Genomic DNA, 12,997 nt, shown 5'->3' with positions numbered 1-12,997 from the left:
TAGAATGTGAGCTAGTATAAAGTTTTTTAATGAATTATAGGAGTTTAGTTAGTTTAATGAATAGTTTTATTTTTATATAGCATGTATATTTTTAATATTCTACATCAAACAGCTGCTGTTCTTCTACAGGAAATGTATAGACATTTGACAGTCCATAATGCTTAAGTGCAATAATTTACACAAGACAAAGGATTCAAACTGCAAAATTTTAATCCTTGATTTTAGGACTATATAAAATACATATGCAAGAAATCAATGATGTAAAACTTTCATGAAGAAACTTGTTTTGATGGAAAACAGACTGCTACCTTAAATATTTTAGCACTATATTAATTTTTAAAATGGAGAAAAACCTATGTGGTGAAGGAATATGTAATACCAAAAGTATAAGAAATACAGACTCTAAAATCCCTTTGATATTTAAGCTTCACAATGTGAAATAATTAAGTCTCCTTATCCAATTATGTCAGACATTTTCTTATATCACACTGCACAGAGAAGACTGTTACTGCAGGTAATGTTACTGGAAAATCTCAGGTGAAAAGCCAAGCACTAGGTAAGTTATTCTACTCTAAGGACCTGAGTGAACTTTTTCAAAATCAGTGAAAAACTCCTATAAACTTCAGTCAGTTGGACAGGACCCTTCCACAGTGGGAAACTGCACCAGACTGACGTCTTTGTTCTCCAAGTAAGACAAAAACTTCAACCTTCATGGCACTCAGTGAAGTTTCTCATTTCAAACACAGTAAAGGTTTCATCCTAGATGATATTGATGTTCTAGTTCAAACCAGCTAAATGTAGGCTTGTATTTAGAGTTGGGCATGAGCAGTTCTTATGTCAGATAGGCTTCTCTGCAAGCTGAGAGTTAGGTATGGGTTTATAAGAGCCAAATCAGACCCATTTGCACCTCATAAGATGGAAGTATTGATTAAACTTACACTAATGCTTAGGCTCAGGCTGTGATTTGACACTTCAGGCTTTTAGGAAATACTAGCAAACACTTCCTATCTTCTTTCTCTCCCCCTCCGTTTGCCAGCATAACTCAGGAGGTTGGTACTTCTGCCAACACTGCTGACAAACCTTTCATATCGGGCCATGGCCTCAGTTTATATTATCCTGAAGATAAGCCACTGCTACCAGTGCACATAGCAACAAAGGATAAGGCCAGTAGCGTGTTTCTCAGAGGATGTATTGTTTTTCTAAAGTGGATGTACATTTTATGTAAAAAGCAAAAGGAAACATTCTACTTGGGACTGATAAAGGAGCTTTCTGCTATTTTTATATAGAACACACACTACAGAAAAAACGGTATTAAAAAGATAGCAGTGAATGTTTTGTCCTTGAGCAAACATCTGCACTGTGAAGTCTGAGCACAGATTCTTACTTGAAAAAAATATGTGCTTAGATTATTTTTGAAACTTCTCTAGTTCTTGCCCATGTAAGTATTTAGAAAAAAAGCAAATAAATATTCAACAGTCTTCTAGCTTCCTTTACAAATATGACATTTCAGCTGGAATTAGTTGTGATAAAATACAATGCAATGCACTTATTGTTGGTCTGAAAACTTCTTCAAGGCAAGGCTGCATTTGTTCTTCATTATTAAAAAATATTCAACCTTTCCTGAATAACAGCATTTCATGTAAAGCCTACACTTGCACAGAACAATAAAGAGCAACATGCAGAAGGCGTTCAGATGCCTTTTTCAGTGAGGCAGGGAATATGTGCCTTTTAATACTCTATCTACATACCCATCAAAATGAAGGATACCAAAATAATGGATTTTGTAATGAAGTTAAAGTTCTATACAATTTTGTACTAATTCAGATATCCATAAGTAATGCAACTATATGTGCTTATCTTTTTCAGCTGAATGCAGAAGTGACATTTGTCTGCATTTTGTGATTATTACTGTCTTTGCATGTCAGATATTAAAGCTGGAGATATATTTTGTTTTTTATCCTTTTTAAAAGGCTACATTTTAAAAGTTATTGTATCCATTAACTAGAAAATAAAGTTGTGCATACTGAAAAGATACTCCATGCATCCGTTCTTTTTTTAAAAACTGTTCTCTTTGTGAATTCATATTATGAGGAAATAAAGTGTATTATGTAGGGGTAAGTTTCTTATTTCCCTTACAACTACCACTTATTTTAGACAACCAGCAAAGTCAAAAGGGAGAAACCTGTTCTCTGTACCTTTTGGGGATAAGAGAAGACACAGTAGGCTTAAATCACAGCTTTTTAATGATAAGACTAATGTTAAGGTAATGAGAAGAGTTGTCTGCAGGGACACGTCCCAACCCTGGAGATTTAGCAAGACAAGCAGCCATCAGTCTGAAGTGTCTGGAGTAGAGTTGTCCCCACCTTAGAACTCTGGAAGGGTAAAGGGACTTAACCTTTAAGATCTCTTTAAGCCCTATAGCCTATGATTTAATTATTTTTTATATTCATTTCTTCAGTGCTATAAATCCAGTCTGCAGTCAGTCTCCCACTTAACTAATCAGAATTTATGAAAAGCTAAGTTTATGAAAATATCAGAGTAGTCACAGAGATCTATTGCTATGAAGCTTTAGGATGCACTGGAGTCTGCTGTTCCGTCAAGTTGCTGACTTTTTTTATAACCCTGACTACAGGATTGCTCTGAGCATAGGGAATTTGTTATTTCTATTAAATTTATTAAGATTTAAGGCAGATCACTAGCAGCTGACATAGCCCAATGTGGCTTCAAGCCCGCACATTTGTTCTGTTTCTTTAGAAGTCTGCACCGCACAGAACTACGGGTGTGCCTGCAGGCAGGGCTGTCACAGCTCCTGCACAGGGAGCCCCGCCTCGTCTGCACCGTTTCCCCTCCTCCACGAGGGCACAGGTTCATGTCTGTGTTTCCACTCACTCCTTCCTGCTGCGGCCCCAAGGCCGCTTGAAGCGCCCAGTAGGTGCGTTACCAGCACATACGCGATCCCCACAGAGAGGCTGGAGGCCGTTACCGCCGGCGTCCGCGGCCTGCCCGGAGGCGCAGGGCGGCGCACCCCGAGCCGCCCGCCGGCAGAGCGGAGCGCACGGAGCCTCCCCCGGGGCGCCGGAGGCGGGCGAGGGCCGGGCCGCCCCGGAAAACCCCGCGCAGGGCGGGCGGCCCCGCGCCCCCAGCCCGCCGCCATCTCCAGCAGCGCCCCCGGCCTTGCCCGGCCCCCCACGGCGCATGCGCGCCGCGCGCGGCACTACAGCCCCCCGCCGGCCGCCAGCCACTATCCCAGGGGGCACTGCGGCACACGGCGCCCGCCATCGCCGCCTTCTCGCGGTGCCTGCTGGGAAAGAGAGGCGCCAGTTACTGCTCGGCTCGGCTCGGCGCCGCTCCGCCGGCCGGCCGGCCGGCCCCCCCCCTTCCCCTCTTCCCCTTCCCCCGCGGGATCCTCCGCGCCCTCGGTGCCTCGCGGCCGCTCTACGGAGACGCACCGAGCGCCGCGGACTTGTCCCTAGAGCGCCCTTTTTGACGCCCGCCCGCCCGTCTCCCGGCAACTTCCGCTTCCGGCCCCACCCTTCCGCTCCCACAGTGCCCCGCGCCGAATCATGGACCACAATGGTGAGGAGGGGAGAGGCCGGGAGACCCATTTATACCCGTCCCCACTCGGGCCCGCTCCGCGCCGGCGGGCGGCGAGCGGCCGCGCGCGGGGCTGCCGGGCTTGGGACGACGCGAGGGTAGCGGGGAGGCGGCCCGGCGCCCGGTGACGCGGGCGGGGCCCGGGGTTCGCCGCCGTTCGCCGCGGCCCGCGCGGCGGGGCCTAGTCGCTCCCCTCGGCCCCGGCCTGCGCCCCCCGCCGCGGCCTCGCGCCCGCCAACGGTCCCGCCGCCGCGCCCCGGCTCCGGCCCCGGCCCGCGACCGGCGGCGCCGCGCAGCCTGGGGCGTGACCGCCGCGGCCGCCAGCGGCCCCTGCGCCCGGAGCCCGTGGGCCGGCAGCAGGCGGAGGCAGCCCGCGGCGCCCGGGAGGTGGAAGAGATGCGCTTGTTTGGCCGCCGCGCTTCCCGGGATCGGTGCCGATAATGTGTTTGCTGGTTCCCGGGTTGCGCTCCGGAGAGGATGCGTTCTAATAATGCGTGTGAATTTGTTTTTGTTGCGTTGATATTTTGCTGGTTAGTATGCTGGCGCGATCTAACGAGTAGATGAGTGAATGATTTTTTTTCTTTAAGAATGATTGTGCAACACGTATAGTATAGTATTTGAACTGTATTTGTAAATTTAAAAAAAAACTTAAAGTACAGAAAAAAGTTGCAAAGAAGTTGATGGAGGTGACAACTTAAGAGGAAGTATCACTTCTCATTATATCTTTAAGTAGTCTAAACAATTTTGTTACATTTTTCATATTTTTTCTTGACTTATTGCTGCTAGTTATGCTTATATGGACTACAGTTTATTGTTCTTCTATGAAATATGAATGACTAATACACTTATTAGTTTGGATTAGTTGAGCAGCTAAGTCATGTAAGTATTCCTAGCTTGCAAAGGTATATGGAAGACAAGTATCAGAACTTCATTTCCTCCTATTTTTAGTTCAGTGGACTAAATCATGTAAAAAGCTGTTTTGTTTTTAAAACTTATTTTAGTTATTCTCGTTTGTAAAAGGATTGAGGTCCTGCAGAGACCTTTTTGGTCTCTGATGTCGTGCCTTTGTGTATTCGATTCAAGATTGTTTCCTCTCATTCTACCCCAGTAGCAGCGTTTGCCTTAGGTTTTCTGTTAGAGGACTTGTGAATAATCTCAGAACTTTTGTAATAAAAAACAGAATTTCCCAACAAGTGAAACATTAACAGCTTTAGCATTATTGTCTCTTATGTTCTAGTCTAACTGCCTCTGGGGAAGCCTTGTATTTGAGTTGCATGTTTGCTGGGTCATCTGTTTAGCCAACAGGATGGCCTAAAACCCTCCAAATTAACAAAAGTAAAAACAAGTTTTATTGTCTTTTTTTTTTTTTTTTTTTTTTTTTTTTTTTTTTACATTTTGCCTTTTAGATTGAAACGTGTCAACCACAGTACTAAGAGAAATAAATACACTTGACCCAAAGAAAATTGGGGTTCTTGATTTTGAGGTAAAGTGACTGTTAGGGCACAGTCCCAACTTGAAACTCGTCACAGTTCCTAGTTTTGGTGTTAGCTGCTGAATAACTTTGAGCAAGTCCCCATTTACGTTTTTTTTCTGTTTCTCCTTCTACTTGTTGTGTTGTATATGGAGCTTATAAGCTTTGAAGGACAGTGGTTGTTTAGGTGAGATACTGTGCAGTGTTACACTATCTGGACCTAATTCCAGTGTCCAGATGCTTCCCTGTTGGCATGTTTTGGAGCCTCAGTAGTCATTCCAGGACTGCAGTGCTGTATCTGAAGCTGAACAGCAGGGCTCACTCTATAATAGCTTGTGGCACACTCCTTGGGGGCTGAGCAGGTCCCGCTTTTAAACATTCCCAGCCTTTGATGCTAAACCCTCTCATGATAGACCAGAAATGACAAAGATGTTAAATGTTTATGTCCTTATCTTCCCAGTTAAAAACATGGACAAGACTTGCATTTGAAATGTTTTAAAGGGGGGGGGATGGGGGAAAGGACCCACAAAACCCCAAACCCAACCCTCCAAAATGCTAAGACATGCAAGAGAGTTCCTAATGAAACTTTTGATTACTTGTGTTTCAAAACGTAAGTTTAGCTGCTGTGTTCCTTATGGTCTTGCATGTCTACCCATCCTGTAATGGATATTGAGTTAAAGGCTTATAAATATAAGTCTAGTAATGGTTTTATAGAAGTTGGGGTTTTTTTTTTCTTTTTACAAAGAGCTGATAGGCATATATATTGACAAAATAGCATTTTCAGTTAAAATGAAAGTGAACTGTGTTGATTTGTGAAAGACATCTTTTATTTTTGTATTTTTGTATAAATGTATAAATTTTATACATTTGTACAAATTTATACAAAATTTGTATAAATGAGATGCTATATAGTAGGTTAAGGTGGACTTACTGAAAGATGGGGAAGTGTGTGAACTGTACCCCCTTTGTGAGTGTTGCCTGTTACAATACTGACTCCTAGATTATCTCTTAAGGCCCATATCTACTCATGCATGTATCAGACTATTTCTTGCTTTCTTTGCCGTGGTACTCAGATTTAAAACTGGTTGAAGAGAATTCTGTATAGGGGGGAGTGCTAATTTTATTTTGGCAAAGATATTACTATATACTGTAAGCATCAATATTTTTTGTGATGCTTTATACTGAACTCCCAAGTGATATGTCAAGTTGCTGAGAGTTAGTATGGAAACTAGTTTCCTTCCAGCTTGCTTAGTAAACAAGTTACATAGATTTTCTTATGAAAAAAGATAATTTTATACAATCTTGACTACATAAATAATAAAAGACATATTCAAGCTGTGATAGGAGCAGTACAATACTTAACAGTCATTTCCCTGTTATGGAGAGCTGACAGGCTAGCTCTGACAGACAAGCTACTTTTATTAAAATAGCTTTATTTCTAAAACTACATTCCCCAAGATCACAGTTGTTCCCAAAACAATTCTGTGACCTGATTTCTAGAAGAAATCATGTGTGAAGAGACTTAAGATCATTTTCTAGTGGGTAAACTTTGGTATGTTATATGAGTCTTAAGCAAACTTCAACGATTATTTTGCTTAAAACTTTTCAGTTAATATTTAACCTCTTTATGGACTGTTAAATAACTGAAGAATTACAACAACTTATTTTTCTCTTTCACAGACAATGATTTGCAAGGAACAAATAGTTCAGGATCATTGGGTGGTCTTGACGTTCGTAGAAGAATCCCTATAAAACTTATCTCAAAACAGAACAATAAAACCAAACCTGCACCTCGAACTCCAAGAAATATGAACAGGATGCCTTCAAAGACACAAGCTGGTGATGAAGGTAAATTAATATAAACGCTAGCCCTGTAGTAAGGAAGACTAGGTGGTATTCTACAGCACTGTTCAAGACCCCATTCAGTATTGGAGACCTAGTCTGCTAGATTCCGTACGAGTTCAAAGCAAGGCAAGTTTTGTATTTCCAGTTACTGCTGTGCCATAAATAATAAATGGTGCCTACTCCCAAAACAAACCATCTCACTGTTTTGAATGTATCTTTCTGCAGAATTGGCCCAGCAGACTGGAAGTGTTGTGGCATTTCTTGATGATCTCAATATAGAATGATACGTACTTTTAATGGCAGCTTGTATCAATTACGAAAGCTTTGAGGTTGGCTCTTGAAGTGGTCGTGTTGTCTTTGTGCATCTTTTCCTTTTTCCACAGAAGAATTTGATTATAATGAAGAGGAGCGATATGAATGCAAAGGGGGTGAAATGTTTGGAAATCAAAGGAGATTCCCTGGACCCATCTTTTGGGACTATAAGGTAAAATCATGGATGGGAAATCATGGGTCTTAGTCTGTGAATCATACCAAACTGTGTATCATCCTGGTAGATGTGTTTTTAAGTAAAAGTACTTCCATTGCTTTTGATTTACTGAAAATGTGTTTTCTGCTTTCTCATGTTTGTGGTATTTTTGCTTCATTCTCAACTATTTCAGAATTTGCTGGTGTGTTGGTAATGGTTGAAATGAGAAGCTTTACTGATACTTCTTGTTCCCTCCCCCTCTTCTCTATCCTGTTAGATAAACTTGCTGGGGGAAAAGGATGATACACCTGTCCATTTCTGTGATAAGTGTGGATTGCCCATCAAAATGTATGGACGCATGGTGAGTGAAATTATCAGTTGAAGAGGCAACTGTGGCTTCCCTTTAAGTAAAATTGGGTCTTGCTGTGTCCCTGTGAGGCTTCTAGAGGTTAACTGATTTCAGCAGGCCTTTGAATGAACAGCGGGAGAGTATCAGGATGGAACCAGAGCCTTAACTGCTGCACTGTTTTTGTTCCATATGTCTGGCCGATGTTACTTTTTCTCTTGATCAATTAAGCAAGCTTGAAAGTGTGCCTGGTTTAAAGAAAAAGAAACAGAAACAGAAAAGTAAACAAAAAACCAACCCTCAAGTTGAGTGGCTTTCAGTCTTATGTCACTTAGCTTTAAAAATAAGCTTTTTATCTTAACTGAAGACTTGCAATGAATTTAGAAAACACTGTTCATTTTTATGTCCCTTTAATAGAGTGTCACAAAATCCCTGAAATGCAGTTAGATTTCTGAGTGCAATGTGACAGACTGAGGGATCAGGCTTAGTGACAGTTATACTTTTAAAATAATCCTTGCTAGCTGGCAAGAGAAGTGTAATTAAATTGCATATGCAGCTTCTATAAAGGTTCAGTATTAGTATTACTGCAAAACTTTTGCCTGTACCTTTTTCCAATGCTTTTTCTTTTAAAAAAAAAAATAAAAATAAAAAAAAGTGTTCTGAAACTGTCTTTGGAAGTTTCTGTTCAGTGTGCTCTAAACTACTAACTACTGCTATGCCTGCTCACTTCACAGGTAACTTGGGCAGTTTTATTTTTAGAAATCGTGTGTTGGAGGGAGGAAATATATCCTGCAAAGTAACACAGATAGGTATGATGCCTTAAAACAGACTTTTATTTGTCTCTAGATACCTTGCAAGCATGTTTTCTGCTATGACTGTGCTATACTACATGAGAAAAAGGGAGACAAGATGTGTCCAGGGTAAGTTCTCTAGAGATTCATCATTAAAGATTCTTTCATAAATATAGGAAAATAAATAGCTTATTTCAGATATTTTATTAATATATTTCTTATTTATGTACATTTAGTAGAAGTAGCAGAGTATTCTTTACCGCACTGGTTATAGTTTATTTTTCCTTAGCTAACACATTGTAAGAGATTAAGTGTTTTCACAGTTTAAGTGTTCTTGTAGATATTCAATCTGATATCACTTTAATCTGAAAAGGAATAAATGGCAGTTTAATTTGCTTATTGAGTGTGATTCTTGGTAAGTATTATAAGTATTATAGAAGGAATTTGTGACAGAGGTTTATGTCATTTCTGAATTTCCACCTTATGAAATTTTGATGTTATTTCATAGTTGTATTTGGAATCGAATACACTGGAAATTCCAAATACATTTGGAATCAAATATGTATTTGGAGACTTACTAATTAGATAAACTTCAAAATCAATTAAGTGTTTCTTTCATTGCTACAGTAGGAGGAAAAAAAAGTCAGTTCTAACTTGCTGAATAGGTAAAATGGTTGACTTTTAACAAAAAGATCTGCAGATTGAGCTCTCTGTGATGACAATAAACCAATACTGTTTTCTGATTTAGCTGTAATGAACCGGTGCAGCGAATTGAGCAGTGTGTACGGGGGTCTCTCTTCATGTGTAGCATTGTACAAGGGTGCAAGAGAACGTATCTGTCACAGAGAGACTTACAAGCTCACATCAACCACCGTCATATGAGAGCTGGAAAGCCTGTTACTCGTCCTCCTCTTGAACCTGTTCATCCTCCTATTGCTCCACCTCCTGCTGAAATTCCTGAGCGTTTCATAATGCCACCTGACAAACACCATATGAGCCACATTCCGCCAAAGCAGCACATCATGATGCCACCACCTCCTTTACAGCATGTGCCACATGAGCATTATAACCAGCCACACGAAGATATTCGTGCACCTCCTGCAGAGATGTCAATGGCTCCACCACCACCTCGCCCAGTCAGTCAGGACACCTTCCGCATTTCAACAAGAAAACACAGCAACTTAATAACTGTCCCTATACAGGATGATTCAAATTCAGGTGCTCGAGAACCACCTCCACCAGCCCCAGCACCTGCTCATCATCATCCTGAATATCAGGGTCAGCCAGTGGTGTCGCACCCTCATCATATTATGCCTCCACAGCAACATTATGCACCCCCACCCCCACCACCTCCACCAATAAGCCATCCGCTGCAGCATCCTCCTCAGGCAGCAGGTACTCCTCACATGGTATATAGCCAAGCTCCTCCACCACCAATGACCTCTGCTCCTCCTCCAATAACCCCCCCACCTGGACATATAATTGCCCAGATGCCACCATATATGAATCATCCTCCTCCAGGACCTCCCCCTCCTCAACATGGAGGCCCACCTGTAAATGTAAATGCACCCCCTCCCCATCACTATAATCCTAACTCTTTGCCACAGTTCAGTGAAGATCAAGGAACTCTCAGCCCCCCTTTCACACAGCCAGGGGGGATGAGTCCAGGGATATGGCCAGCTCCGAGAGGGCCACCTCCACCTCCAAGAATGCAAGGGCCTCCTGCTCAAGCCCCGCTTCCTGGACCACACCACCCTGATCAAGCCAGATACAGACCCTATTACCAATGATACGAGCAATTATATGAATAGTGTGTGCTATGAAGAGGATAAAACTATATACAACAGTCTTTTAATTAATTGTTTTGGGGTTATATTTTTTTTAATACTGTCATTTTGACTGTAAGACATTTGGGGGTTTGAATCTTAAATAATTTTTAAACCTTGGCCGTAGGACTCTGACTTCAAATATTCTGTAGTGCTAAAATAAGTGGCTTAGTAGACCACGGTTGCATTTTAACAGAACTTCTGTCTCTAGTGTGGCTAAATTGTCCTAAGATGAACACTTGTAATATTATTTCCTGGAGAAAATGAACATGCATTGTACCAATATTGTTTTTGTTAAATCCAATGTTTAGTTTCATTTGTGATACGTTTTTGTTAACCTGTGTACAATAATCAGATTGAAATATGGTTGTAAAAGTGCTGGGCTTCTATGTGAAGCTAACACAGACACAGTTCCTGGACACCATTTTGGTACTAATACTTTCCAAATGGGCAGCAGAATGAAATACTAAGGAAACTTTAATGTCTCTTATATTAACAGTTACCATTACTTATAGTGAATTCAGGCTATTCTGAATTCATGGCACTAGAAATCAGATGTGCAAAATACTGCATCTCACTTTTTTTTAATTTCTGCAATATCAGGAGAGCAAAATAAATATATCAGAAATGCAGCTTTGGGCATGACATGAAACCACATCATAATATATTGAGGATTTGGGGGGGGGGGTTTGTTTGTTTGTTTGTTTTTTAAAGGCTCAGTTTTGGTTCAGAAGGTTCTGTTTACATGTACACTCCTCGCTGGTGTTGAATTCAACTATTGTGTTTACTTATGGATATGTTTGTGTGGAAGTGGCCATGGACTGGCTTGCCATGTCTGTGAGAGAAGGGGATTATTTTTTGGAGGGAAGTGGCATTTGCCTGTGTCACTTTATATAATATGTACAGTAGGAAAACTTCCCATTTTGATAATCTGAAAGAAGGGATCTGAAATCTGTTGTGTAGATCTAAAAAAAAATAAAAATAAAAAACCCTACAAAGCTTTTATCTGTTTCAGTTTTGTGATATAGATTTAATTGAACAGACAATGGTTCGTATAAAGGTCTTTTTCAAGCGGATATTTAAGGAGACTGTCGGGTCTGTTTTGGTCTAAAATTTAGGTTTTATAAGCACACTCTTAAATACATTTATTATATTTGTAAGATGTGAATGTTCTGTGTAATGCGGCTGGTAGCAGAACCAGACAATGGTAAGACGGTGCCATCTGTTGTTTGGAATGCTTATCTTTGCATTTCAAATCAATGTTAGTGCTGAACTTTCTTTTTTCAAAATGTCAGTTTTCTAGCAGTGGTGCTTTCAGATAGAAAAAAAAAAATCCTGTGGTGTTTTTTTTTTAAGGTTCGTAATTTTCTACTATTCTCAAATAACCTGAACTGTCTTCTCAAAACCTTAGTGTTACTATTTGTTTTGTAAACCTCTCTTTCTTGCTTCATTAGTTTGATTTGTCAAAGAGCCTTGATGGTGCAACATTCCAAATTTTGTAATTTTACATATAAACTCCATGTTTTCTAATTATCAGAGCAAGTGCCCTTTAGATTTGCTCTCTGTCCTTGACTGCCATTGATTTCCTTGTGACCATGGGCAAATCTTTTAGACTACCTTTCAAATAAATATAGATGCATGACAAATCTTTAGAGATGTGCAAATAAACTTTGAAGTATACAAATGGTCAGTAAGTGTCAACTGGTTAAAAATCTGCTTAGCTGTAATATGCCTGTTTCTAAGAACCAGACTAATGTTGTTTTGGTTTCTCTGAAGAATACAAAAAGTCATTTTAAATAAAACACATAGCAAAGAAAAAGACTCTGTGGTAGAATGATACAGTACAGGGTTGATGAATACTGTTTTGGTGTGGGTGAAGGAGAAAATTGCTCTGTCACCATTATTTTGTTTCAGTAATTTATAATAAATACGTAAAGAACTTTAAAGTGCTTTCTTTTGTCATTGTTAAATGATTCAGTAGGCAGCAGCTTTAGGCAGGTTTATATTACAGCATGTAATTTCATATAGTAGGAAACCCCTGTGTCTTAAAGCGACCAATATTACTTGACTCTCTAAAGCCCAACTTCTGTTTGATGGAGCTTTTTGAAATGGACTTACTGATGGTTCTAGATACCAGCTTCATTTTGTATAGGCTGAGAAGGTAACACGTAGATTTACTTGGATACCACCTGGGAAGCTTTTGTGTGGGGAGGGATGTCAGCGTAACCAGTGCTCTCTGTTTTGAAAAAGCAGACATCTGGAAGTCAGCTTTTATCTGTGAACTGCTGATGACAAGGAAATAGGCAACTATTTCCATCATGCTCCTAGTTTTTAGAAATCTTTTGGAGTGCATATCTTTATTAGATATTACCCAATCTCTTGTGAAGCAGGTGAAGGGTTCAAACCTAGTAGTTCTGGGTCCACTGATTTTTTTCCTGATGTTACTGGTAAAATACTTCTCTGAAAATGCTGAAGCAGTTTAATAGATTAAGGGAAAACAGCAGCCCTTGCTCCACCTAAAAGCTCAAAAGATAAACGTATGTCACAGTGGAGAACATGTGAGGAATTTTTCGGTTATTTTTGAGGCTGGAAAAGGTAACGTTTTGATCACTGGAGTGTGACACAATACTCCCCCTAAAATCAGTGGGATTCCTTGAG

At 40.6% G+C, this 12,997-nt stretch overlaps 1 protein-coding gene across 8 annotated transcripts; it reads left to right on the top strand.

Annotated features, from left to right (window-relative positions):
* Nucleotides 1–3,550: 3,550 nt before the first annotated feature.
* CBLL1 (Cbl proto-oncogene like 1) lies at nt 3,551–12,322 on the top strand. Of its 8 annotated transcripts, XM_067316243.1 has the most exons (7): nt 3,981–4,124; nt 5,001–5,077; nt 6,746–6,913; nt 7,294–7,394; nt 7,654–7,737; nt 8,569–8,642; nt 9,262–12,322. In XM_067316243.1, exons 3-7 carry the CDS (start codon nt 6,874–6,876, stop codon nt 10,301–10,303), a joined length of 1,341 nt encoding a protein of 446 aa, XP_067172344.1. In that variant the 5' UTR covers nt 3,981–4,124; nt 5,001–5,077; nt 6,746–6,873; the 3' UTR covers nt 10,304–12,322. The 8 variants fall into 8 exon arrangements, with proteins under 8 accessions (XP_067172321.1, XP_067172312.1, XP_067172344.1 ...); XM_067316220.1 differs by lacking the exons at nt 3,981–4,124; nt 5,001–5,077 and adding an exon at nt 3,551–3,576 and having other exon boundaries at nt 7,297–7,394; XM_067316211.1 differs by lacking the exons at nt 3,981–4,124; nt 5,001–5,077 and adding an exon at nt 3,551–3,576.
* The last annotated feature ends 675 nt before the right edge of the window (nt 12,323–12,997 follow it).

Source organism: Apteryx mantelli, chromosome 1 (assembly GCF_036417845.1).
Source record: "Apteryx mantelli isolate bAptMan1 chromosome 1, bAptMan1.hap1, whole genome shotgun sequence".
Classification (NCBI taxonomy): Eukaryota; Metazoa; Chordata; class Aves; order Apterygiformes; family Apterygidae; genus Apteryx; species Apteryx mantelli.
The sequence above is the reverse complement of the archived record's forward strand: the minus strand, read 5'-3'. Positions and strand labels throughout refer to the sequence as shown.

Coding starts and splice junctions, on each gene's coding strand:
- CBLL1 (XM_013946554.2), top strand. CDS start 5,645: ATGAAACTTTTGATTACTTGTGTTTCAAAAC. Junction 6,914..7,293: donor GACACAAGCTGGTGATGAAG/GTAAATTAATAT, acceptor CTTTTTCCACAG/AAGAATTTGATTATAATGAA. Junction 7,738..8,568: donor TCAAAATGTATGGACGCATG/GTGAGTGAAATT, acceptor ATTTGTCTCTAG/ATACCTTGCAAGCATGTTTT.